Here is a 27,544-nt window from a genome sequence, read left to right on the forward strand (position 1 = left end):
TACAACAAAAAACTTCTTTTAGTTTGTGAAGAAAAGAGGGGTGGGGGTGGGAAGCGGGCTATAGTGCACTGTTTGGGTGGTTAAAAAGACTCAGAAGTGCATGTTTCCAGATGTGGGGGAGGGGGGGAGTTTTCTTCTACATGAGGTTTTATTTTATTTTTAGTCTTAAGTAAAATATGCTTAATCCTGCAATTTGTGTGTTGAGCTCGGGCAGACAGGCAGCATTGGCAATGCATTAAGCATGCTACTTAATAGAAATTAACTTCAGGACAAATGTACACGATCAAGCTGTTTATTGGAAGCAAGATTCCCACTTATTTTCTATATATGCCATTAGAGAATGTCTAATCTCTTTAGGCACTACCAGTGTTTAAAATGTTTACCTTTGTTTGCCTGTATGAATGCCAACTTCAGAGCCACGAACACTAGAAGGGGGAAATGTATTAACATCAGGTAACAGCTGTTGTCTGAAGAGGTGCAGTGCACTGAATGTTTAGATGCAACCGTTGTTGGAAAAGCTTGTAAGCCTAATTGAAAGGCAGTCTTTATGTAATTCTTTTGCTATTAAACTTTGCTCATTCCCAAGTTTCATACTTTCACTCTGTAGAGCTCTATTTTTCTCTGCTGTGTCAAGCAGTTAGGCTCCTTAATTTTCTAACCAAACTTGGAGTAAAAACAGCTTTTTTTCTAGTTTTAGTTTCTGATTTCCAGTTGTTCTTTTTGGGCCATTTATCCGTGCTTTTGCAGTTATGCTAGCTTAGCATTGCTGTGCTTTGTTTCATCTTCATTGGATTAATGGCCTAGAAGATACTGCTGTGCTTATTTTAGTGGAAAGACACATTAGATTTGCATCAACTGGGGAAAAAAAAATGCCAGTAAGCCATTATTTTTCTTCTTTTCCCATTAGTATCCTAGTTAGAGAGCCTTGCAGCCTTATGGTGCTAAATACTTCCTGTGAGCTGTGGGTATGGGCTTCGCTACTGATGCAGGGTTTTGGAGATCAGAGAGGCACTTCTTGAGAGAAGTGCAAATTGGCAGGTTTACATGAGCAGAATGAGAAAGGGGTTGGGTGAGTTTAGCACTTAGGTGTTCTATCTGGGGACAGTTGCCACCACACAGCGTTTGCTCCTTTTTGTAGTAAAGGATAGTTGAGGGTTTTTGGAAAGATGACTGTACACTACCTGAATCAAAATCAGCCACAAATGCGAGAATAGCATGGTAATCTTGTTCCAGTAGCTTCCTGTCAGTTATATGAAAAACATGAACGTATTCAAATTTTAATTTGGTGTTTGGGAGAAATTGTGCTCCCCCTTAAAAGGTGAATTTTCAGCTCTGCTAGAAATAAGCCCTGCATGCTTATGAAAGTAAACTTTAAGGTGACTAAATGCCTTCTACCTCTTCCTTACTGAAGATTTACTTTTTCTAAATGTCTTTCGGGGGAAGGGCAGTTTATGGAACCGAAGGATGCTTTTGTAAGCAAAACTTCAATTTCCTTTTTTAATAGAGCCAAATGTCACCACTGTTATCCCTGGCCAAGGCAGTGCCATTTTGGAGCGGCTCGCAGTTGAAATTTACCCTGCCATATCTTTTAAATTTTCTCCTTACAAAAACAAATTAAAAAACCAAACCGACATAGCTATTGGAAAGCTACAGAGCTTGGTGGAAGAAGGATGGCATTTGGCTACCCTGTTCTTTCTCAAACGCCTCGGTGTTGCCTGTCTGCGCCGGCCATTGTTGCAATGTAAGCAATACTGTTTGATGCACTGCCACCCTCTATTGTTTGTTCAGTGTTTAGAATCTCCAGTGGGGAAGAGGAAAAGAAGCATGACTGTTAGTACTTCTCAGGACCCATCTTTCTCAGGATTAAACCAGGTCTGAACTGTCTCCTATTCCAACCTCAACCCCAAATTCATGTGCTTTATTTTTTGTTTTGTTTTCGTTTTGTTTTTTTTTTTTTTTTTAATCTGGAGAATGTAGATCTTGCAAAAGCACCTCTTATGTTGGCATTATTCAGACATACTTGGCAAACATGTAACATTACTAAGATGTTTCCCTGTGGCGCTTGTTTAAATTGTGAAATTATTTCTAAACTTGGTTTTCAAAAGGGCTAAATGTATGTGCTTGATTTCAGATGCAGAAGCAGATTTCATTTCTGTCCTTTATAACTGAAAGGCGAGGTCTTGGATATGTTAAAGAACAGACCTGCCACCCAAGTGAAGTAGCAGGGCTTCTACACGGACACCTGCGCAGGTGGCTCCTTGCCTTCCCATAGGGTTCCTGCAGCATCTTCACACACATGAACAAGTTCTGCTGTCGTGTCAACCAGACTTTTTCCCATACCATTTTTCTTCAAAATCTTCACAAATGTGTGATAAGGGCTCTCATATTTTTATCTGTTGTGCTTATAAAATTACTCCAGTGTCTTGGAGAAGTGTCTAGTGTTAAATGTAGTACTCTTGACTCTTAAAGAAAGATGAATTGGAAGCACATCAAGACACATGCCTCTTTCTAGCAGAACAGCTGGAAATTGCTGAATATGTATCATAGCTGAGGAGTTTGGCTGAACAGCAGCCCATAGTTTCCCCAGTAAGTCTTCAAGCATTAAATCCCAGCCAGCTAGCTGCTGTGTGCAGGCTTAGACTTCTGTTGTCTGCTTCTGAAACTCACTTATCGGTTGAAGCAGAGACTCTGATCTACTTTTGTCGTTGCTCTTGGCAGAAATCTTGCCCTACTTTTCTAGTTTCCTACTGATCATGCAGTAAGCACAGCTAAGGTGGCATGAGGTTATCTATGGAAAAACTTCTTTGCTGACTGGCATCGATGTGTTCTATATTCACCCAAATAAGGCTGTATCTTCCAGTGTCCCTCCTTTTGAGATTAACTTAACACCCTTGACTTCTATCCATCTAGAATAGGGCGTACAGCATGAGCCTGAGCTAGGGAATAGAAAAATCTTGCACAGAGAGGCCAGTGTTGTCAAATAATATCTAATAACCTGACTAATGTGTAAAGCAGAACTGTATTACAAAAGTGATTCTATTTTATATGTGTATGTCTTTAAAGAGGGCTCCCCATACTGCTTAAGAGAATGTATAATTGCCTTGTTCAGGGCTAATATTCAGAGCTTGTAGCAGCTGTGCAAGAGACAACATCACTTAGTTTACTTCTTTGCCCCTTGAGGGAAGTAATCTTAAGTAGTCTGTTAAACAAAGAACGAGACACCAAATCTTTGCATGTTAGAGGTGTGCTTTCAATGTTCCCTGTATTCATTCACAAGCTGTGACTTTGTCCCTTCGTGGCATTAATTAATGTCAAGATTGAATCGCTTTGTTTGTAATTAAATTTGTACTGAAAAGATTCTGTGGGTGAAGTCTTCGGTTTCCTTCCTTTTCTAGGCATAGTGCTTTACTTAAGCTAATTGGCAAAGGCCTTGTGAAGTAGCTGTTGCAAACTGTATGTCAGACACTATCATGAAATCACAGACCTTTCATCAGAAAATGCAAGATAGCCTCTGAGATCAAGCTTTGCTTCTGAGAAAGTTGCATTTGCACCAGAGTAATCACATATGAGCTTTGTGCTCCATGCTTGGAAGTTTAGTATGCACATTTCTCATTCTCTTGTAGCTTGAGACCATCTTCATGCCTGCTTAGCATAGTGGGTGCAACAAAGAAAAGGCCCTCACCTTTCCCAAGCTGTTGTCCAATTGATATAATTCATTTTTAAAGTCTATTTTAACTCCTCTTGCTGGGAGTATTCTGGGCCCTTCAGGGTGACTTTTCCATAGAACTGTTTGTAAAAAGCGGATGAACAGAAACGTTGTACATAAATCATGTTACAACTTCAGCTCAAGAATTTCTGCTCTAACATCAGCCATTTAAAGAGGCTTTTAGCTTTTTTTTTGTCTTGTCTCGACTACTACAGATAGAAAAATCTTCAGCCAGTATTTTGAAAGGTGTCTGCTGTGCCATTCAGAAACTCCTTTCGTTGCCTTGCAATCTTCCATGCTGAGTGTTTCTTTTTATAGCACATTCCAGTGCCAGTGTACTACAGTGACCTGTTTCATTCTTGAATGCAGATACAACTGCATGTGAATCCCTGTACTTGTTTGCATGAAAAGCAGTATCTTCTTTTCTTTATCTTTAAGGTGATGCTGAACAGGTTTTTACTGAGAACTTCTCAATCCGTGTCTCTTCTCCCATCATCTTCCTCCCCCTGCTCACTTCTGCAGCATTCACTAATTTGCAGGGCTTGTAGTCCCTGATCCCCTGTCGTTAATCCAGCATTGAAATCTGCTCAGCCAGATGATGAATAGCTTGAAGGCCAACTGCTAGAGTTTGAAATGTTCCTTGTGTATTTCTGCCTCAGTTTATTTGCCTAGTCCTGAAATCTTGTCGCAGGGAGTTACTGTCTGTATGAACATGTGGATAGACTGGCTGTTAGCACACTAATTAGCACGCACTCAGTTGTTGCTAAATACCAAGTCATTGAGCAAGCTTGATCATTAGAAATCTAAATTGGATTCTATGCATTAGGCTCTAGCTTCCTGGCTGTATTAATTTCATCAACAAGAGTTTCATGCTGCTGTTTCATGTCTTCTGGTAGCCTTGCAGAGGACATGTTGTCGAAGGCAAGATGTCTTGTTTGCTGCTGGAGGCTTTGGCCTTCTGCTCTGCAAAATGGCCAGTGCTCTTCACAGTACATAGAAAAGAGAACAGGATGTGCATCATTTGCATTAAGCTGCTGAGCTGCCATTAACTATCTGTACATGTAAAATGCTCTGTGAGAGTGGGTTTTCCTGACGAACACTGACACAGTTCTTCTACATTGTGCACTGTAGTTATTGAGCTAATTTGATACAAACTATAATAGTAACAAAATAAATGCAGAGCTAAACTAGAGATGCTGAGTAGCACAGTCTAATCTATTCCACTGGATTGAAAAAAGGCTTGAACTAATTCACTGTTAAGTTTTTGAACTTGTTAGTTAAAGCTAGTTGTGACTGCACTGTTACTTTGCTTCCTTGTAACTGTAGGCTGTTATGTTGTGTGGATGTCCTAAAGTGTAGCTAATGCCTAGTGAAATTGGTTGGGGATTCCGTGTGTATAAGTATAATGTGTTTTCATTTTTCTTTTCTAAGTTATTCCTTATTGACTTTGGTTTGGCCAAAAAGTACCGGGACAACAGGACAAGGCAACACATACCGTACAGAGAAGACAAAAACCTCACTGGCACAGCTCGATATGCCAGTATCAACGCACATCTTGGCATTGAGCAGAGGTGAGTTCAAAGAGATTGCAGCCCTGAAGAGCACAGCAGTAAGATGATCTTATTTGTAAGCTTCTGAAATGTCTAAACCAATTTTGTGTGAGTCAGTGTATGTATCCCTTTGCTCCTTGTGCAAGGATAGGAAACCAGAGCACCTAATCTGCTTCTTGGAGAGATGCTCTCTTGCTAGCGTGAGCTGGATGGTCTGTGTGCTTTTCATTTTTAGGGCAATCTACACTGTTGTCTCTTCACAGATATAACTGCATTTTTGTGATTGCGGATCTGTCAGTGCCACTGGTGACTGACTTGAGATGGGCAGTTCTGTTACCAGAAGGACTTGTCTGAAGCTGATGTTCTCTGACTTCCTATTAATTATCAAGCTACTGTTTGTTCTTTTGCCTATGATCGCGCTGCTACTCCACACGTGCTGCGTTTCAGTTTCTGCTGCGTTCTGCCCTGTGTAGCAGTAGTTGCAGCACTGTGTATGTATGTGTGTACAGACACATTTTATCTTTACTTTAGCACCGCATTTTTAGTGTCTGGATGAGAAGGTATTGCTACAGAGTGCTGGCAGTGTGCTGGTGCAGGTCGCACTTCAGGTTCTTTGGAAGGCTCTTGTTAGGTATGAAAGAACAACTCAGCTCTGTTCTTGTGTGCCTGGGTGTTGTACAGCAGTGTAATACCACGGCTTTACCACGTGATGCTGAGGACTCCTACTCAGAAATTTCATGGGTGACGGTGCCTATGATTTTGAATTTAATCAAATGGCAAAGACAATTTCTAGTGGTAGCACTGGTAGAAAATGCAACTTAAAAATATTTGTTTCCTTTAAAAAAAAATCCAAAAAAAATTTTCATCTTTGCTCTCACTAGTATTTCTTAAGAATATTTTGTTGTCTGTCAGTATCACTGTTTAAGCTTACTTGACCTGTGGGTCTGGTGGTGTAAATGACAGGTGTTATTTCTGAATTAAATAAATTTTGCAGAACTTTAGCTATTCTTGTGAGAGAAGCCATGCTAGCCTTCACAGTGAAGGGAGAGAACTGCAGAGGATTACTGCTGTTGAATTTGTTTACAGGTCTTGTACCATTGTCTGCTGGTATTGGAAATTCTAGTGTAATTAGAAATGTGGTTTGGTCCATGCCAGTTTGTGAAATTGCCTCTCTCAGGCTAGCAGTGAAGCAGACAGATAACACATTACTGTAATCAGGAGGGACCAGGTCTGAAACATATGGCAGAATGCTCCAACTGTTAGTGCTGTAGTTACAGAGCATGTTTTCCTATATGTAGTGACAACTGTTCCTAAGGAGCTGTTTGTAGTGTTCTGTTTCTTGTTACAGTAATGGAGAGTATCATCCTGTTTTCCAAATCCTGAAAATAATTTTTATTACAGTCCATCCAAATGTAATGTTTCCACTGAAGATCTCATAAATGTTTCCTACTACCAAATCATGAAATTGAACATTGAAGAATGAACTAGGTGAGAGAAAGAAGCCATTAATCTCTTGACTGGTCATGAATCTGCCACTGCTCCTCAGAGAATTTAGTCTTGTGTCATGGCCTTATACCAGTTTCACTGGGTTCTGCTGATGATTAAAAGACAAATCCAGTAGAACTGAAGCCTCACAGGTGGGGATTGTGGTCTTTGTATCTGTTCTCATCCCTCTGACCTTGGCTGTGTTACAGCTGAGATGACTTGAGAGCTAGCTCCTGTCAAGAGGAGGGAACCAGTCTTCCAGCCTTCAGCCCTCCCACAGCTAGTGCCCTTTGTAGTGCAGTGGATTAGGAAGACACAAACTGATTCTCTTCTGCAGTAATTCCCCAAGGGGTCAAAGAGGTGGAAGAAGCATGGGGTGGTAGGCTGCTCTGGGTATAACTGGTGGTTATATCAGCTTGGCCTTAACATGAAGCTTTACCTATAGCTTCTTTCCTCTGATACCAAGAGCTGGAGGTAGAACTGTCAAGGTTCTTGCAGATTTTTCTCACTTTAAGGAAGCTCTGCTACCTCATCCATATGTATAATCTTGTTAGCACTCCCACTCTCTAAGCCTTTTACTCCATTGTGAGGACAGGAGGTGTGTAGTCTTCCCTGTTACCATTTAAATGCTTTTCTTGCAGCAGCTATACCTGTCAGCTTCTGTTTAGAAGGGAACTAGGAAAAAAATAAGGGTTTTGTTAGGGTTCTTTTTTGTTTGTTTCTTCTCTTCAGGTAGATGTCAGCTGCAGAGATGCAGTCACAGGAAAAATCTGACTGCTACAGCTGGGAAGAGGCTGAAGCAGTCAGATCCACTTTTGCCAAGAGGAAAAAATCATGGAGTGTTTTTTCCACTTCACTGAGCTGTACTTAGGCTTAGTAATCATGAAAGCTGTGTAGCAAACTATGATGGTGTTCGTGTGGCTGAAGCATAGATCTGGAGCATATGCAGTACAGAGAACATTTGAGGCCTTTTACATGAAAGCTTGCATGCTAATTGTCAGTGAAGTCTATAGATGGTTAACTTAAGAGTTCTTTAACTGTACTGGAGGAGGGAGAATGCAAAGAAAAGGCAGGAGTTATGCCCTTTGTAAATACATTGCTCCTTGTGCACAGGTGTTCATTATTGGTCCCAGACTGGTGCACTGCTGGTTCCTTTTTTTTTTTTAATTTTGCAATGATTTCACTGCTTGGAACAAAGCTGAAATGCTGAAATGTGTGATTCAGGGTATTCTTTCCCTTTCTACAGTCGCCGAGATGACATGGAGTCTCTAGGCTACGTATTGATGTACTTTAACAGAACCAGTCTGCCTTGGCAAGGGTTAAAGGTAGGTAATGTTGCTTTCCCTCTTGAGCCTTCTGCACTTTTCTTTTGCCTATTTGGGATCCATGGTTTTGCCTCCTGGTCTGGACAGGTTGCTGTATATAATGTTCAGTTCCAGTTCAGCAAAATAGCTTTTCCTGAGGCATGGTATTTATAGAATATAGAAGAAAAAGGTTCTGCCTCCTCCTTGTGCAGCAGGCAACGTGTATTGTTTGACTCCTAAAAATTATGCTAAACAATAGCTTACGTCAGCTTTGCAAATTATTATTGTCCTGTCTGAGGCTGAGGCCCTGTTTGGGAAGTAGAAAATAACATTTTTAGTGGCTTTCTGAATTGCCGTAGAGAGCATGGAAATAATCTCTTGCCTACCAGGTTAAGCTTTGCTATCTTCAGTCTAGTTTATGGCACGATTGCCAGCTGAAATGTACTTGTTTCAAATATTATTACATGCGGTAGTAGCCAAGTGCAAGCGTGGCAGATATGTCTTGTTTCTGTTATATACACTTCAGTGACTTGTATCCATGTTTTAATTGTTTTTTTCTCTATGTGAGAGTTGTGTAACTCAAGTAGTGTTGCAGCTGCAGATGTTAGCTTTCTAAAGGCAGGCTTTAGGAATGAAACACAGGAATGCTTCAGCTGCTAATGAGTGTAATGACTGTGTACTGAAGCAGGCAGAACTTGAATGGGGCACTGAGTGGGAATTGATGTAACTTTACCAAATAGATCTGCTGGTCTGGTCTGTTCAGTGCACAAAAGCAGTAGCTGGAACTACACGAGCTATGCCATGTGAGGGAAGCATTAGACTGCAACAAATGGTATTAAACTGTGTCCAAATCTTAATACCAGATTGACCTTCATTCTCTTTGCAGTGAGTGTGTGGGACTTGGAGATTTCACGTAAAATACTTACAGCTGACCAAAGGGTTTTTGTCATTTTTTTTGCTACTGTTCTTGTTTAATCCAGTGTTGCACAATATCTCTTATATTGTGACCTACATGTTCCACAGGCTGCAACAAAGAAGCAAAAGTATGAAAAGATTAGTGAAAAGAAAATGTCCACTCCTGTTGAGGTTTTGTGTAAGGTAAGAGTTTCCAAATGATGTCATGCCGTGAGTTGGAAGTTCTTTTCTTGTTTTTAAAATTAGAGCCAATGTATTAATCTCACATAGCATTTGCTGCTGAGTTATACTTCTCTGGCAGTCAATAAATGCCTTGTGTTCGGCCACCCAGCAAGAGCGTGAAGTGCTAGAACAGGGCAGGCATTCACTGCTGTTTCTTGGGATAGCTCATGCCACCACAATTCCAGTTGTTGGAGACTGGGCTGTGCAAGCTTTCTCTCTCTCTGCAGAAGGTTATCCATTTTTTTTAAACTTCTACAGCAAATATTTGACATTTACCCTCTTGGATAAATAAAACCAAGGCAGATGTATATAGGCCGCCTTTACCTGTTTAGATGTCCTCTGTATCTCAAGTGCGTCCTGTAGTAGGATTGGATGTCAGTGATCTTCAGAGGTATGTCACAGAGCAGTGATTTTTATTTCTGTCTGCAGAGGTCTCCTGGGCTGTACAGCCATGTGCTGGTTAACAGAGGTCCTTGAGAACGCATAGTTTTGCACATCAAAATGGCACCAACAGTCTTGCAAACTATTGAACTGTTGCTCATTCTTTTCTTTCTTGTAGTATAGCATTATGTATTTACAGTTACCTACTCAACTGCGTGCTTGAACACATTCTAAATTGAGAAGTACATAACACAGAGCCCAGAGTCTTTGAAAGAGGTTGAGGTCTTCATGATTTAAGTCTTCATGCTTACTTAAATGTCCATTGGTATGTTCAATCAGGTTATCAAGAAAATGAGCGTAATCTCTTAAGATCAATTACTAGGATTATGTATTTCAGAGGCCTAATTAATAAGAAGTAGGATTAGTCAATTGCTCAAATGTTGTATGTTGAAGGTTTTTGTATTTATGATTGCAAATAATGCATCAAGTAGTGATTCAGGAGGGGAAAAAACCATGTACCTGGTAACTTGCTATCAAATCTGCTTTCTAAAATACAGGGTAAGGGAATAACAGAGGCAAGGTGGAATTTAGGGATTTGAATCTTCAGCCAGCTTTCTTTTTCTGTTATAGACTCAGCTTTTTGCCTTAGGAGTGTATGAAGCCCTTTGTTCCAAATCATGGCTTGATTAACACTGTTGATTTACAGGGATTCCCTGCAGAATTTGCCATGTATCTGAACTACTGTCGTGGCCTGCGTTTTGAAGAGGCACCAGATTACATGTATCTGAGGCAATTATTCCGTATTCTTTTCAGGTCAGTCTCAAAGTGCAGTAGAGGAATTTGTACAGCCAGTAACTGCTCTGGAACTTGCACTGCAGAGAGCTGCGGTGCCTGGTGTTGGAGCGCTGGGTCTTTTTTCTTTCAGAGTTGGAAAAGTGATTATAGTTGCTTCCAAAAGACCCTGAAAAAATACTGCATGATATTTATGTATGAAGGAAAAGATTCTGTTGCTTAAGAGTTCTGTGATCTTACCACTAATGCTAGAGAGTTGAGCCTATGCTTCAAAATCTGTTGCAAATGGATTGAGGAGCTGGCCCCTTCGTGGAACTGTTTGAAGCTTTTTCCTGTTTGGCAGACAGTGATGAGAATAGCAGCAGTATCCAGGAGACTGATTTCAGAGGAGGGGCATAGAGCTGTTTCCTTAAGTTTGCTAGAGAATCTAGAACATAAACCCAACCTTGCAGAGTGAGTAGTGTCTGCAAAAAGAGGAGCTATACTGATGTTTTAAGAGTCTCCAAGCTTCTAGAATCCAAAGAAGTTGTATTTGCTAAATTTGGAATTTATGATACTGCAGTTCCTTATGGAACTACATATACTTTAAAAGGCTGAGAATCAGGGTTAAGACAAAGCAGTAATCTGGGTTGCTGCTGAGACAAATGTAGACTCTTGCATAAAGAAAGAAGAAAACTCTGCTTGATGATATTTGGGCTTACTTCAAGAATCCATTTCAGTTAGCAGTTCTTAGCATTTGTGTATCATTCATAATCTCCAAAGCAGCTTCCAGAAAGAGTTAATCTCTAGTTCTGGGTTTTCAGCAAAGACTGCTTTACCAGTGAGGTAGTTATGATATTGTAGTAAAGTATTTTGCTCTTTTCTAGGACCTTGAACCACCAATATGACTACACATTCGACTGGACAATGTTAAAGCAGAAAGCAGCACAGCAGGCAGCCTCTTCCAGTGGGCAGGGGCAGCAGGCCCAAACCCCCACAGGCAAGCAAACTGACAAATCCAAGAGTAACATGAAAGGTTAGTAGCCAAGAACCAAGTGACGTTACAGGAAAAAAAATTACACTAATTTGGACGATGTTGGCAATTCAAGTGTTAGATCAAGGAGGTGGTTAAAAACATACATTTGGCTGTTAATTGAAAAAGCAAAAACAAAAAGACGTCCTTGGAGAATTTGACTACTAACTTTATACCAAAATGTCCTTGTTCTTCATATCATTTCTTCTGGGGATGTTGGGTCATTTTAACCACTGCATCTTTTGCTCCTGCATTAACCACTTTCCAAAAACAAGGAACTGACCTGGTGTTGGGAATGGGACATTTTTATTTATTTTTATTTATATATATATATATATATATACATATATTTGTATATGTATAAATATATAATACAATCCAAAATCCTAGACCTAACACTTCTTAAAGGATAATTCTCATCAACTAGGCAAGGATCTAGAGACTTTGGGTTCTACTCTGTTCCAGCTGTTGTAGTGCTGTGGGTTTGTTGCTGTTCTGTATGCCTCAGACATCGCAAACAGAAAATTGTGGATGGTCTGGCTTCCTCCAGTGGGTTTACACAGAGACATTTGATCCACAGTTAAAGGAAAGCACTAGTGAGCTCAAAATGTCTTGCCTAAATTGAGTAACCCTGAACTGCTGTGGACTGCCACGTCACAATTTTCTGAAGTACATAGATGGCTTGGGTGGGTTTTCAGGTTTCTGGACTATTTTTAATGTTTCTAGGTTATGGTTTCAAGGGGAAATGTTGCATAATGTTCATACAGTTATGTAAAAGCTAGAAAATTAAGTTCTGAAGAGGCACTTAAGAATTTTTTTGACATATTACAGGCTTTAATTTTTTTAAGTACCTTTCCAGTGTTAGTCTAGTAAGCCACTAGAATGAAACACTGCTACAGCTATTACAGCCAGTTTTAGCATGAAATTGACTCTTCAGGAAGAGGTTTGGATAAGATTGAAGTTGTGGGGTTGATCAAATGGAGAGAGCAGGTTCAAGTTATGTACTGAGATGTTGCTACCGCTTGCTACTCTCCAGTACATTCTTGTCTTGACTAACTTTTGTTATGTATTTTTACATATGTAGTTAGCAGTCTAACATGGTAGATTTAGGTGGCAAATAAAAGCAGAAGTGTTTACAGAGAGCTTCTCAAAATATTGTTTTTTATGTATTGTGGCAGCATTCAAACCTTACCAGGTAGCCTGAGTCAAAATAACTATCCAAAGGTGTATGTTTTCACCTTTCTGAGTGAACTAAAATACCTGCTGATCTTTCCAAGACTCAGTCTGGAAGTTTCCTGAAGGAAAAAAAAAACTAATAGGTTTTCTTGGTTTGTTGGAGCAGACAGGTGTTACAACATTGAAAGCTGTGAACCAGTTTCCTTGATTGAAACTGTGGTGCATAGCAGACTTGGTGATAACTAAGCAGGCATAGATTATTTCCTGAAACAGGAAGTTGTGGTTGAAGTTTAGAACCCAGTGCAGGAGCCAGTCCTATTCAGTGTGTGGAAAGGTTGGTTATTACAGCAGGAAGAAGTGATCCGGGTGAAAACATTCTGCCCAGCAACTGTTCTGTAAAGTGAAGGTTTTGCAGGTTGTGGCCATCTGTAAACCAATGCTGTCTTGAAAATCAAGTTTTATGTGCATTTGAAATGCTGATTTGATGGTGAAGTATTCTAACATTTAATGTGCTGATTGGCTGGCTCAGGAGTTATCTGGTCAACTGCTACACCATCAGTAAAGGCTGTCATCATTATCTGCTTGCACTTCCTAATAATGAGTTAGTGGCAGAACAAAAGCTGCAGCTGGGTGATGAGCGCGAATAACAAGCAGCCGTATGGCTGAACCCAGGAGCATTTCTGTCCCTTGATGGACCTTCCCCTTGTGCACGATCCTTGGGCCCTGAGCCTCTGGAAGGAGTGTGTTCCTGGGAGAATCTCCATGGCTCCTGGCGTGGCAGCCTCTCAGTGGAATGATTCCTTCCTCTCCCATTGTGAAGATCCGTGATGTGTAGATTGATCAAGCTGCAATGTTGGTAAAGCACCAAAGTCATGCGTGTGAAACATCTGAAGGTTTTCCAGCTTCTTAAAATGGATAGCTTAATCACTTCATCAAAGCAAAGATGTCAGCTTACAAAAATCTTACATGCATTTTTGTGGGGAACATTGCCTGTTAATAAAGATCAGAAGCCAGCTAAACTCAAGCAGGAGGTTGCATGACTCTCATACGTTGGTGTCACATTGAAGATTAATGAAATAATGCATGGTTATTTTTCTCTAGTGTTCAGTTACATTCTCCCGTAGTTGCTGTAGTAAAGGCTGTCCTGAACTGGCTTAAAGATCTTTACCATACCAAATTATAAACACATCCAGTGTAACAGGAGTACTGGAACTAGCATTTTTAATGCAATTTTTATGCAATATAGCATTGCTATTGGAGGTGTGCATCTTGGGGGCAAAAAATCAACCTTTAAATGACATTCATCACTTCTTCTGACAGCACGTTCATTTCTAGGCTGTCCTTAACTGTGTTTCATGTTAAACCATTTTGCAGGTTATTCAGGCTGAATATTCTGCTTGCCTCCAGGGTAGTCCCTTCACTGGCCTTTAGTATTTTTTCTCCTGTCCCTGTCTTCTGGAACTCTGCAATGTCTTTTGTAACAGCAAGATGAACTGGTTTTGATCTTGGGAGAGGTGAACTGAACAGTGCTTCCCTGCTGATTCTGGGAAGTTCAGCTCAATCTCTTGACTGACAGTGCAGTAGTTCAGGTGTGATTTGTAACAATGCTTACAGTCAGCTTCCCTCAGATATAAAACTGATTGAAACAGTCATTATCCAGAATACATTGTCATTCCATTTGAGAGATGTTGTTCATTCACTTTGATGTGGAGCTGTATAGCCTGTCAAGCAGTCCCATTAACATTCACTGGATACCTTTGGTCATGGCAGTGTTTCTCAGAACACACTGCTCATTTTGTGAGGTTTAGCCAGTTGACAACTAAGCAATTCTCACTGCTTGTTTCAGCAGGAACCAAATAATTCTGTAGCTACAGGAATATTAAAACAGTTTGAGCATCCATTGTATACTGTTGTGGACATGAAAGTTTGGGGTAACGCCCGGATAGAAACAGACAGAGATCTGAACTGGCCCTATATATGGTGAACATATCTACATAGTGGTAATAGGACCTGCAAGGGCCTTTATGGGTTGAATGCAGTTCCCTACTGATATTTGCAAAGTTGGGCATTATGTTGCCAAGTACCTTAAATTTGAGGTTTTCCAGCTAGAAGCAACTTGCCTTTGAGTGACTGTGTCACTATTGCCTTCCAAGCTTTGGATAAAATAGTTTAGGAAAGTGGAGAGAGGAGCCATGACCAGCAGGATGAAAGGTGAGTGCTCTTAACAGCGCTGTGCATACTGCTGTGCTGCTCAGTCAGACTGGATTTTGAAATGGCTTATTTCTAAGTGTTGACCATGAAGAACAGCTATTCAACTAATGATCTGATACATGGGGATGACAAACCTGTGGTTTCTTATTTTTGATTCAAAGAAAGGTGATCCCTGCAGCTCGAAGGAACTGGTGCTGAGTGTTTGCAATTGAGAGTCTGAGAGATCTATTGTTAAAAGGTGAGCAGCATGCCTGCTCTGGTTCTGAGTGTCCTTACTTTGGCCCATACAAATCTGACTTCTTGAGGTAGCTGCAATGGATCTGAGTTGAACAAAAGCATGATCCAAGTGACTTATACCTGTGTATGTAGAGCTTAGATGCTTGTCTGATATGGAGAAGCCCTGCCAAAGATAGCTGTATTGCATTGTCTGCATGGTTTTTTGTGTATCAGTTGTCAGATTGGAATCTGGAGCACTATATTCTGCCCTTCAAAAGTGGCTCAATTTTCCAGACTTTTGTACAGTAAAGACTATTACTCCAAAGCAAACAGCAGCACATCATTTGTTAGTATATCCTTTGTCCTCAGGTTCAGGATCCCTTTTTTGAAATGTCCAGGCTCCTGAGCAGTGAGTCAGTCTGTTTGTTTCCATATGGGGAATGGACTCCATTCTTAAGTTGGTTTTGGCTGCTTAGATGGAGAAAGTGGTTCAGGTGATGAATCTGTGTTCATAGATGACCACTTTACATGGAAAAACAGTGTAAATGTCAGCTGTGTGAATCAAGGAAGGGCTGTGAGCAGCTTTATCCCAGTGGAACCAAGGGATCACTGGGGCTTCTGTGAGAATTCTGCACTGCAGTAGGAATGATTGCTTTGATGCTGCTGCAGGACTTTTTTTTTTAACAATTGCTAGTGTTGCATAAGGGGAAGTCTGTTATTTTAAGACTGGATTCACACAAAGCCATTGAATCTCTTCTGAATTACCTGTAACTTATCCTGGAAGAGTTAAAGCAGTTTTCTGGCTGTTACCCAGATATATGTGGGATGGAATGTCAGGCCCTGTTTAAGGCTTGTTTACATTTGCTTTGCTCTGGATGATAGCACAGGCTATTGCTGAGGTCAGCTTTGGAGTTCATTCTGGAGATGATTCTGTTTGAGGGGGAAAAAAAGAGCTGTTGCTTAAAGGAATTAACACGTTCAGAGAATGCAGTGCTGTTTGGAGGCCATCACAGTGAAACTTGCTCAGTAGTCTTCAGCTGAAATTTCTTTTACAGCACAGGCTGCTGCCTGAGTCACCAGAAATGAGTACGTAAGCAGTCTCATGAAGATAAGACCAGCTTAGTTTGCAGTAACTGGTTCTTTGAGATCTGTGTGTGTGTTCCTTTCATTTCCCCTTCCCACAGCACATTAAACTTGTCACTTGCAGTTTTGAACTCCTAAACAGTTGTTCTCTATGCCCCCCTCTGGGTCACATATCAGTTAGACTCGTCCTTCCGAGAACAGAAGGTATTCTGGGTTTCTAGCTAATGTAAAGCTTCTGTTGTGGTTGCCCAGAGCATCGTACATCTGAGCATGTAGTGAGCACCAGTCATTGGAAGGTAAGTTGTTTCTTTTCCTTCTGTCTGTGTGCACTGCTGTGCTGTGTCTCTGAAGAGCACCGCTGCAATCAGATGACAGTTTGACTTTCAAGGATATGAATGTGAGGCATGGCAGACGAGTAGAAAACAATCCTATGAAATTACATCCTGCTTCCTAGAGGCAATAATCCATCCTTCAAACTGTTGGTCTGAATTCCTGTTTGAGTAATGTGGCATCCAGCTGGTGCCTGAACCCTTTCTCCAGTGCAGCAGTAGGTGTGAGTGAGAGCCACGGGTTTGAGTTAAAGGATGATGGCAAATACTGGTTAAACTTTGGAAAACCACAAGAACTTTGCAAAATTCGGAGGTGGAACAGCACTTTCCCCTGTGACCATAACTGATGTTTACTTTTCTTACCGTGAAGGCTATTTCTCACTTCCATCCTGTATCAGTAAGTTGCCCTTGTGTTTGTCTTGCAGGTTTCTGAGCATGGAAGGATGGGACAAAGCAGAGCAGATTGGAGCAGGACTTGTCACTCCCCAAATCCTAGAAATTTAGTTCATACGTACACTTGCCAGTGGCTGTGGGCAACCATTTATTGGTGTAAAGAACTTAATATCAGTATAAACTGGCTCTGGGCAGTGTCAACGATGCTGCACTTTGAGTTGTAGCAGCTGTAATTGTGAATATTACTGAGATAGTGAAACATGGTGTCCAGTTTTCTATTGCATTTTTTTCAAGTGGAAAAGTTAACTAATGGTTGACACACAAGTGGAGAAAATTGTGCATATGCCAATTTTTGTTACCTTTTTACTTTGAACTACACTGCTTATGAGATCTCATTGTTTTGGAAGAATGGCATGAACAGTCTTCGGCAACAGTTGTGATAATTGTAAATGCTCACAATTGTGCACTCTTTTCTGGTTATTCCTCCCTGGGTTTTGAAAGTTGTACACTTAAACATTCTTAAAGTTGTTGGCTTCTATGTGCAACATACCAAGCCAGCTGACATGGTAGTAACCAAAGATTCCAGTTTTTAAGCGTATGAAAGACTCTGCCTGCTTACCTGTGCTAGAAATAACAGCATCTAAAGTGAAGACTTAAGAGAAACTTAGCGACTACTAGATAATCTTTAGGACTCTGCATTAACTCTATAATGTTCTTGGTATAAAAGGAAAAACAGCATATTTGTCACGAAATTTAGTTAACATCTTACAACTGAACCTGTATGTAAGTTGCTTAGATAAATGTAATCACTGTAAACATCTATATGATCTGGGATTTTGTTTTTATTTTGAAGCGGGAGCTTTTTTGTTTACAAGTTCATTAAAAACTAAAAACCGTTTCTGTAAGGAAATTTTTTTTTTTAATTTGCCTTGTTAATCCAGTTCAAGAGAAATCTGCATTACCCTGTTTTTTAAACCAGGTTTCAAGGCCGTTTGTTAAGCGAAAGAAGTCGTATTTCTTTCTAAATCATTTTAGACGTAGTGTTGTAACTCTTCCTCGTTTTGTTTTTAAATGGATTTTGTATTTTTTTCTTGAGGGGAAGGGGCAGTCTAGCATTTTTATAACCTGCTGTTTGAGACCCATCCCTCTGCTGAGATTGGCTTCTTTTCAGAACGGCATCTTTTGCAGACCCAGTGTTGGCAGCCTGAGCGTTGCCACGTCATGCCTCGGCTGGACTGCCTTGTGATTGCCTCCTTTTGGGAAAGCTGAGATGGAGTTTTTGGATGGTTTTAAACCAAGGCGTTTTCTTTTAAGTTCCTGTGAAGTGGGTATGAGCGGATTTACTCTTGTTCTCAGACAGCCTCACGCCATGCAGAGTTCACATTGGTTACTGCCCCGGGCTGTCTTCCTTCTCACTTTTATTCTAGCCCAGCTGAAAGACAGAAATAATTTTATTGCTGATAATTCTTTAACAGTGTAATTTATTCCTTTATAGCATGTCAGAATAAATTAAAAAAAAAAGTCTGAAAATGCTGCCAGATGCCTATTGTGTAAATGTTGTTTGTATGTTAGCTTTTTAGCCAGTTTCCATGCATGTAACAGTTTCTGGTCACAATTCATATTTCTACCGTTTGGAAAGATCTTTTGTTTTGAAAACTGTCTCTTCAAGGTCATAACAACCACACTGTGCACTCTGTCATCTTAGAGTTGTAATCTGGATCAAGGCTGCTCACTTGCTGTGCATGCTCCCTGTACAAGAAGGATCTGCTCTGAGGAGATGGTAAACTTGAGCTGGAGAGCACTGTGCTCATGAATGCTGGATAGATTAACCTGGAGTGCAGGGAGCTGGAAGTCTGCCAGGCTTCAGAGATACCCGTGCAGCTTTGGAAACCTGTCTGCTGTTTTAAGAGCATTCTTTGTTACCTGGGAGGTGAAGGAAATGTAGCTCTCTCTCTTGGCTAGGGTATTTTTAAAGTTCTGATCATTGCCCCATCCACTAATGGATGCTTTACAAGCCATGCCTCAAATGAAGACTGGTATCTTTTCTAAAAACTGGTGTCTAGAAGACTATGCTAATTCTTTAAGATTTCAGATGTCTAGGCAATACATCTGACAGCATGCATTGGCATGGGTGGAAGACATCAATGAAACACCTCCTTGGCAGCTGGTTTCAGAGTGGCTGTTTGGATTTGTTTGGTACCTCTTCTCTTGCTTTGACGTACAATGCTCAAAAATAAGAGGAAATAATTTGGTTTCGGGAGAAGAAATTTCCTCTGTTCATTAAACTTAAACTTCTAAGAGGGTTATCAAAGATGAAAAACAGAACTGTCCTTGAATAAGCAAGAACAGCCTGTAGTGCTTGGTGTGTCAGAATGCGTTGGTTTGTAGTTCTTGCTACTGCAAGTCTTGCAATACAGAAGAGTGCGGAGTCCAGTTAGTCTTTCAAACTTGCTATGTTAATAGAGTTTACTTCTACACAGAGGTGTGAGCTGAAACTGTCAGCCCTGTTGTGCTTCGTTGCAGAAAGCCAGCCTTCGCCAGACATGCTGACCAAGATGGCAACCCTTCTCAAAGAGATGCTGTGATGATATTGAACACTCGTTTGCTGTATGATCTATTTGGTTTGTAAGGAAGATTTAAAACAAAGCATTAAAAACTATGTGGATCTTGACTTTCTGGTTGCAGCTTTGCAAAGGTTTTGTGTTGAGAGGTTTATCTGTTATCCTGATGCAAAGTGAAATATCTGCAAGCAAACTCGGGCCCTTCACAAGTACTTATTTACAAAGATGGCCATAAAGTACAGGAACTACAACCTTGTGCTCCCTGGAAGGTGCTGGAGTTTGGAGAACAAAACTAGTCTGTGACCAGCAGGTTCTCAACCATCTTCCTAAGCTACATACAGTGTTTTAAAGCAATTAACTTCTTTATGGCAACCGAGGCATTTTAAGGCCACATTTAAAAGGCTTGCTTAAGTGGGAGGATGGAGTGTTTGCGTGGTGTGCTGATTCATAATTGTTTAACCCATTTAAACCATTCCTTGTTGCAAGCAATTAAGAGCCTATTTCTTTTCTCCCACGTAAAAGGCACTCAGAAGAGTGCTTCAGGTCTCATCTGGATGAGCAGTGTCCCCCATTGCCTCTTGTTCTGTGCAGCGTTGGGTGTTGGTGATAGTGGTGAAATCAAACTCTTCTCACACACAGGCATGTGTCATACTGTGTCAGCCTGGAAAAGCTATCGATGTTTTTGCTAGCTTTGCTAAACCTGTTCTGTGTGTGTGATCCTGGGTTTCTAACCTTTTGCTGGTTTCTGTTGAATTTCACTTGCAGAGTTTGTGGTCTTTGTTTCTCAAGCTTCCATGTTGGTTTGTTCTGCCAGCGCACTGTGCTGTTCCCAGTGGGCTGGTTCAGGTGTGCTGCTTCCAGCAGCTCGGATGTGGCTTTGTGTGCTGTGCTTTTCCTACAAGGGATGCAGAAGAGCTGAAGGTGCCTAAGGCAGCTGCTGCTACTTTGGGCAGGAGTTGGAGTAGAGACCTTCCTGCAGTCCCTTCCAACTGGGATTCTCTCTGTGATCCTGGGCCGGTTTTTTACACGAGGCTTTAATTTCTCCTGACAGCATTCTTCAGTTTAGAAGATTTGTTGCTTGGCCAGCTTCGTCAGCCCATCTGCTCCTTACTTAGTCACAGTGAAATCATAATGATTTCATATCGATGTCATAACGCAAGTTTATGATCACTGCAGGCTCCAGACAAAAGGGAAAAGGGGGCTGGGAGGAAGAGCTGTCTGCTCTGAGCACTAATGTCTCTGGAAGCATGAGGCAAGGGACGACGCAGAGGAAGTGCCCACCCTCCTAATTGGGCCTGAGTGGAACAACTGCATTCATGGTGTGTTCTAATGTGGAAATTGCTCTTTAATGTAATCCTTATTATCTAGGGCTAAACAGGAAGGGGGTGGGGAGGGGGGGTTGTGCAAGGTCTGCGTACAAAGAATAGAGAATGACCGACTGTTGTGCCAGGGTATGGGGATGTTCTAATGAAACTTCAAAACAGGCTGGGGCTGTTTTTCCTCTGCCACAAAGGAAAGGTCGTATGTTAGTGGAAGGCTGTGGCCAAAAGGAATACTTGTTCCTAAAGGATCTGCAGTGAGCTCAGCTGCTTTGCAGAGCTTGATACTAAAGGTGCAAATCCCTTTAAGGCTATAATTTGACTTTGTGAGCAGCTGGCTTTACTTTGTTTCCTTCTGAGTTTGAAGGACAGCACAGAAGCACTAGCAGTAGCTTGCAGAAGTGCTATCAGAACTAGAGTGTGCATGAGCTGTGTTCAGAGTCGGCTCCTGGCTTCATTTGCTGCTCCCAGCTCTCCTCCCAGCCATGAAATGATAGCAAGCTTTGAGCAGCTTTGCAGACTTGGGCATTTTTTTGAATGGAAACAATTTGAGGTCAGAAGACCTTCAAGGATTGCACATTATCACACGGCGTAGGCTGGCTTTGAGCTTCCCTTGCTGCCGAAGTCCATGTTTTATGATAAATAAGGGCCTTATTGTTTTATGCTCCTGTAAGTACAGAGCATATGCTTCATTACATGCAATTCAGTGTCCCTGCTGAGGTGGGGCAGCGGTTCTGTGTGACGCAGCAGTGCGTTGCGGGGCCTCGTGGTCTGCCAGGCCAAGGGCACAAGGAACAGACCTTGCTTTTCCCTTCCTCGTGCCATAAATGAGTCACTGGTGTGTGGCTCTGGCCGATACCGGTGCCAAAAGGAAGTGCAGTGGAACCTGTTAGAACGGGGTGGGCAATCCGGTGTGCTCAGCTGGGAACCCTGCAGGGTGTGAGGTTGGTTTCTGCAAAGCCTACTCTGCTGCCTAACTGGCTCTCGCTGCTCTGTGGCCTTCTGGTGCTGTTTGTACACCAACAGGTCACTGCTTTTCAGTAGTGCAGACAGCAGAGCTCATCGTTATGCAACTGCAAGGAGTGATGTTTCACAGATCCTGATGTCCACAAGTGCAGTGCTCTGACCTCGACCAGCTTGGGGCCAGGTAGTTGGCTCCTATATTCAGAAGCAGTTGGCCATTGCCTGCCTGCAGCTGGACCAAGCCAGCTGGCTTCTGCAATGGTAGATGCAGGGCACTTGCCATATCTGTAGCTGGGCTTTGCCCAGGCTGAGCACAGAGGAACAAGCTCTCCATGCAGGTACCGGGCTGGCAGTGGGAAGGCAGCATAGAGATCAGGTGGGTCCTCTGAGCTAACAAAGTCCCTCAGGCAGCAGATAGATCAGCACTGCTCTGCCCTGTGCTGAGCTGTTCTTTCTCTTTTGCATTGTTTGCAGCAGGTGTGTCTGAGCTGGGATCACCTGGTGGGGTGAGCCCTGCTAACGGCTTGGCAAGTGTTTGCACAATGAGGGTATGTTCATGTGCCCTCAGGGCTGGTACTCGCATTGTGCAAGTGGAAGGTCAGGAAACTCCTGGTGCAGGGTTGTTAGGAGAGTAGGCATGGCCAGGAATTCTCACTGACTCACATCCTGGAAGCACTCTCCTTCCTCCCTGAGACCCTTTTCTTCTGAGGAGGAAAGCAGAGTACACCAGCTGGGACTATTCTTCTCTCAGGTTGCACAGGATGTATTAATTGATTGCTTTTCTTAGGTGGGCTCGTGCTACAATGGCCAGCCTAGGGCCGTCAGTAAGGCCTTCCCTGTTTGCGTTGCACCCCAGGCGTGGGAAGGTGCTGTTGTGCTAAGGCTGCCTGACACGGTTGTAGCAAGTTCCTGACTGGCTCGCCTGAAGCTGTTAACAAATCCTTTAAACTGATTATGGCTGTAAGTCACTCTGCTAAACGACCTTTCTCCTTAGTGACAGTTCTCTCTATTGCGTCCCTTGACCTTCCCGGTACCTGGTAGCAGGGCGGCTCCCCGCAGGCTGGGGTTTGCGTCAGTGCCACAAATGGCAGCTCTGTTGGAGCCTGGCAGCTGGTTCCCAGAGGGCAGAGCTCAGGCTTGGCAACATGATGTTGATTGGAAGTGGCTTGTTTTTTGCTTCCCGACATGCAAACAGCTCGCAGGATCCAAGCCGTGCTGTGCTCAGCCTTTCCTGGTGAGAGGTTCAGGGCTTGGCAGCTGCCTGCTCCCCACCCATCCCTTAGGGCTGTGGTGCTATCTGATGCCCCATCTGCAGCAGCTTCCCTGCCCACTGAAACCTGCAGGAAGGTGAAATGCAAGGAGCAAGTGGAGTACAGAGGAGCTTAGTTTTTCTCAAGCACAAGGGGCTGCTTTCTGTGGAGCACGCAGCAGGAGAGAGCACACCCTGTGCTGCAGGGGGCTGAGCTCTGGTGCTGGCAGGGCAGCAAGGTGAGGAAGGCACTGTGTATGTGGTTAATGGCTACGAGCAGTCCTGCTCCTCTAAATAGCTTGCCAGCTGCTGGTGCTTGTTAATGGTGATGAGCTGTGGTCCTTGGGGGAATGTGAGGTGCTTGAGAACTGTGTTGGAAGAGGGGTTTTGTGGGATAGGAAGGAATCTAAGCCCCACGGAGCACTTTCCAGGAAATAAATGTTTGCACCCAAATCCCCTGTCTAAGAGGGCAGGGCAGCCTGCCCTACAGATCATGGCTGCCTTCATTCTTGCTGCAGTAATCGGGAAACAGGGCTGACGTCTGCATCTCAGCCTCTGCTCAGAGTCGAAGGCTGAACCAGTGCCACGTCAGCTGTCTTGCAGCTTATGGTTGGCGTCTTCAGGGTGTTGTCCTGATCTGGAGACCTGTATGTCTGCTCTGGAGCCAGCTCTGAATGTTGGGCTAACCTGTGTGCTCCTCCTTCCCCTGCTGCTGGGAGCAGCCAGGTTTGGTGAAGCAGGCATGGTGCAGCCCCGCTGCAGGAGCTCACTGCAACCACAGATCACACAGGACATGGGCAGAGCTGGGGGCTGCATGCTCTCTGCCGGCTGCACAACCACATGTATGGTGTGCTTCACACACAGCGTCAGAATGAAGTCTTTAAGAGACCATTTTCTCTCTGCTACCTAATGCAGCTCGGTCCTGCTGCCCACTCAAAGCAGCCTTCTCCTTTCCTGGGTCGCTGCAGCACGGGGCAAGGAAATAGCACAGCTTTCCTCTCAGGTGGAACTGAGCAGAGTAAGCTGCACGTTGCCTCAGCTTGCATCAGGAGGAGCAGGGTAGTCCTAGCATTCCCTCCAGTGCTGCCTGGTAGCTGGAAGTGCTGCTGGGAGAAAGGCGAGAGCAGTGCTGTGGCTGAAAGGTGTGAGCTGCCATGGCTGCACTGTCCCTGGGCAGGGCCGTGGTGCTTGGTTCTGTGCAGGAAGGAGCCCAGAGCATGGAGGCAGTGCCTGCTGCAGCTTTGTATGTCTGACTCCTGTGTCCTGTTGAACGAGTGCTTGCTGGGGAGGACCAGCACCCAACTCTGCAAGCTGAAACACTCACTCACTGCTCCTGCTGTTGGCAGGGTTTCATCAGGTGAATGCCCATGCCATCTCCTCTGCCCCAGGGAAATGAGTGGCCCCAGGCAGGTGCCGGCTTTCAGCTGGGCCTCTTACAAGAGGAGCTGGGAGCCCCCAGCCCTGCAGCCCCTTGCTATGTATTGCCTGGCTCCCTCCTGTTCCTGGGGGGGGGAAGGGGATGGAGGGTTGGCCCCTGAGGCCCGGGGAACAGAGCAGGGCTGGGAGGGTGAGCAGTGGAGGTGCTGGCTTCTTCCAGTGGAGCCTCTCCCGTGTGGGAGCATGATGGGGAAGGCAGAGTGTGGCCCAAAGCCAGCTAGGAGCAGCGCACTGCAAGCACTGTGAGAAGCCATGGGCCCATCCCTGCAGCCTGAACAAAGGGCTGAGCTCTGCTGGCTGGCTGTGAGCGCGGGCTGCTCCTCAGCCCAGTGCTTGTCTTAATGTGGGACGTGAACCAAATTCGTTCCTGTATTGCTTCTTTGTGAGAGCAGAAACGCACAGGAGGTTCCCAGACTGGGTTTCTCTTCCCCAGTTATAAAAACTTGTAGGGGATTTCTTGAAATACTCAGAATGGGAATGAGTTTCTCTGTCCTGTACCAAACTGACACTCCTGCTCTACGCCATGCCTCCCAGCAGCCAGCTCCCCTCATCCCACTTAGCCCAGATTTCTAAGTAGGTCACTTGTTAATTGAGGGCAGGTATGGAGCTGCTGTGTTCCTCCTGGCCCCGATGGCCCTGCTGGGAGCTGCAGGGCCAGGGGTGGGAGGGGGGCCTGGTGCAGCCCCACTGCTGGTCGTGGCTCCAGCTCTGTGCTGTGTGAAGCTGGGAAGGGCTGGCCTGGCTCTCACCAGCTGTGCAAGGCTGAGCAGCTCACTGCAAGAAACAGGCACAGACTGCAGGCACAGGCCCTTCCCTCAGCCAACACCCCTCTATTTGCATGGGGTTGTGGTGCAGAGGGGAAAATGTGCTTTGTGTATTCCTGTGCTAATTCTGCCTGCTCCCTCCCTCCTGCCCAGCCAGGGCCTGCAGGAAGTGCCTCATGGCGGCCCTGTGTATGCAGTGCTGTGCCAGCTGTGGGTGTGGGCCAGGGGACAACTGTGGCTGTCACCTTCCCTGGGGGCACACTGTCACTGCAGCACCCCCGGAGGTGCCCCAGCAGTAAGGGGATGCCTGAGCGGCCTGGCTGTGTCCCGGCAGCTGCCTGCCATGCTTGTGTTTAGTTTCTCCCTCGTCACCATGCAAACAAGGGCAGGGGGGCCGGGCTGGAGCTCTGCCTGCCGCACGTGCCAGGCCCTGCATTCAGCCCTCTTTGCCAGCTCCAGCGATGCCTGAGCTGATTCCAAAGTCCAGAGTGGGAATGGGGTGGGAGGGGGAGGTAGTGGGGGCAGTGCTGTGTCACGCAGGTGTGCTTGGATCACTGATGCCTCACAACAGCTGTGAGGCCCTCAAGGCTTGTGCTGCAGCCTGGCAGGAGCCATGACGGGTTGTGCTGGGGCAGGGCTGCACGGGGAGGATCAAAGCCGGCCCCAGCCGCCCCTGGCCCGGCAGTGCAGGCAGGGTGGTGGGAACTCGCAGCCTGCTGGTGGCTGCCTCTTCCCTGGTGGGGTGTGTGCTGCTTTCCCAGGCTGGGAGCTCGGCAGGGCCTGCTGAGCAGGTTGGGAGCTGCTGGGCCTGTTGGCCGGGGCGGGGACAGCCGGGAGCTGCTGACGAGGGGCTTTCGGGCGTTGCGTCGGATTGAACGTGCCCAGCCGTGCCTCCCGCTGCAGGGCAGGGCTGGGCACAGCCTTCCTGTGCCAGCAGTTCTGCTGCCCGGGTGCCCAGGGGCACCGGCAAGTTCCATTCTCCCCATCCCAATGGGGCTGGCTCAGGATGGCCACGCTGTGCCTGCTGGGCTCCCGGCCGCCGTGAGGTGATCCTGGCCCCGTCCTGCTGAGCCAGCAGCTCCCTGTCCCAGCCACGCGGCAGCAGGCAGACCAGGAGGTGCGGCGGTGCTGCGTGGGTGCTGACTCAGCGGGCCGGGCGGGTGGCGGCGAGCCGGGGCTGGGAGCGGGGCGGGGGGGCCCTGCAGCATCCCCCAGAACAGTTCGCCCCCCTGTGCCTCCTGTGTGCAGAGAGGCTCCCAGGGTGCAGATGGGCTCAGCCGCCTGCCTGCTCCCATAGGCACACGTGTGCGTCTGCACGCAGCCGTCCTCCCCCGAGCCACGCTGATCTCTGTAAATCTGCTGTGCAAAAAGCCTTTATCCTGCGAGACCTTCCCGGCAAAGGGCGAGGTGAGCGGATGCTCAAAGCCCCGCAGGGCACAACGCGGTGCTGCCAAGGAGCACAGGGGCACCCGGCGCTGGCTCTGGGGCAGCTTCACTGGATCCTCCTGCTTCCCCTCAGTGCCTGGCAGCGAATGAAAGCACAGCGAATGCTGCCTGGGCTCTGCCATGCCCCCCCTGGGCCCTGTGCCCAGAGGCCAGCGCTGGGCAAGGATTAGCTTTAAGCTGATTGCTGCTGCCTGTTGGGGAAACGCTGGGATGCTTTGCGGTGTGGAGGGAGCATGGCCGCCCTGGGGGGCTGGGGGCACAGCTGGGCTGCCGACTTGCTGGCCTCAGCCTCTCCAAGGGATGGCAGTGGGGCTATGCCCTGTTGTGGGCAGTGACCCCCAGCAGTATTATGAGGATTGGAGCTGTGGTTCAGCACACGTGGCTCTGGAGAGATGGGAGGGGGGAAAGTGAGAGCATTTTCCCCACAGCACGGGATGATTTAGCACTACAGAGTACTGCAATGACAGTGACTTTGTAGGAATCTTGGAGGGGGAGCAGGGATAAGAAAGCTGCCCAAAAAAGGGAGCGTGGCAGCTTGGCCTTGCCTTCCAGAGCTGCTGGGAGGTCCCTGGGGCCACTGCTGCTCTCTGCAGGCGAGTTCGTCCTGCTAGGAGCAGGGAGAAACCACAGTGCCCGCCTGCTGCCGCTGCACCCAGCCCAGCCCAGCCCTTGCGTCCCTGCTCTGGGTGTGACTCAGTGCCAGCACTGCCCAGAGGGGGAAACTGAGGCATGGAGAAACGCTGGTGACTAACATCAGGGCTGTGCTTGGCGGAGGGCAGGTGTGAGTTCCCTCATGGCCATCAACACAGAGCACCATTCTGCCCACCCACAGAGGCCTTGGGACCCTCTTGGTGCCTCAGAGAGGACTGTGCTGGCATGGGGCAGCCGGTCATTTTGGTGATATCTGTGAACCAGGAATAGTCCCAGGGAGAGCCACCCGCTGTTGGAGTGTGCTGGCTGAGATGTGCAGTGCTGGCAGGAGGGGCAAGGCCCAGCCCTGCATCTGCTCTGCAAGTCCTGCTGCTCCGCA

At 45.2% G+C, this 27,544-nt stretch overlaps 1 protein-coding gene across 4 annotated transcripts in view; it reads left to right on the forward strand.

Moving 5' to 3' along the window:
• Positions 1-19,446, forward strand: part of CSNK1A1 (casein kinase 1 alpha 1) — a 33,035-nt gene extending 13,589 nt beyond the window's left edge. The window contains exons 5-11 of one of the 4 annotated variants that reach the window (XM_048960384.1): positions 1,789-1,872; positions 5,138-5,277; positions 7,988-8,066; positions 9,069-9,143; positions 10,270-10,376; positions 11,222-11,370; positions 16,808-19,446. In XM_048960384.1, coding sequence (XP_048816341.1) covers positions 1,789-1,872; positions 5,138-5,277; positions 7,988-8,066; positions 9,069-9,143; positions 10,270-10,376; positions 11,222-11,370; positions 16,808-16,815 — 642 coding nt within the window. In that variant the 3' untranslated portion in view covers positions 16,816-19,446. Of the gene's footprint in view, positions 1-1,788; positions 1,873-5,137; positions 5,278-7,987; positions 8,067-9,068; positions 9,144-10,269; positions 10,377-11,221; positions 11,376-16,807 lie in introns of those variants that run through there. The other 3 variants (XM_048960387.1, XM_048960385.1, XM_048960388.1) reach the window with 3 other exon arrangements.
• Positions 19,447-27,544: the final 8,098 nt, after the last annotated feature.

This window comes from Lagopus muta, chromosome 14, assembly GCF_023343835.1.
Source record: "Lagopus muta isolate bLagMut1 chromosome 14, bLagMut1 primary, whole genome shotgun sequence".
Classification (NCBI taxonomy): domain Eukaryota; kingdom Metazoa; phylum Chordata; class Aves; order Galliformes; family Phasianidae; genus Lagopus; species Lagopus muta.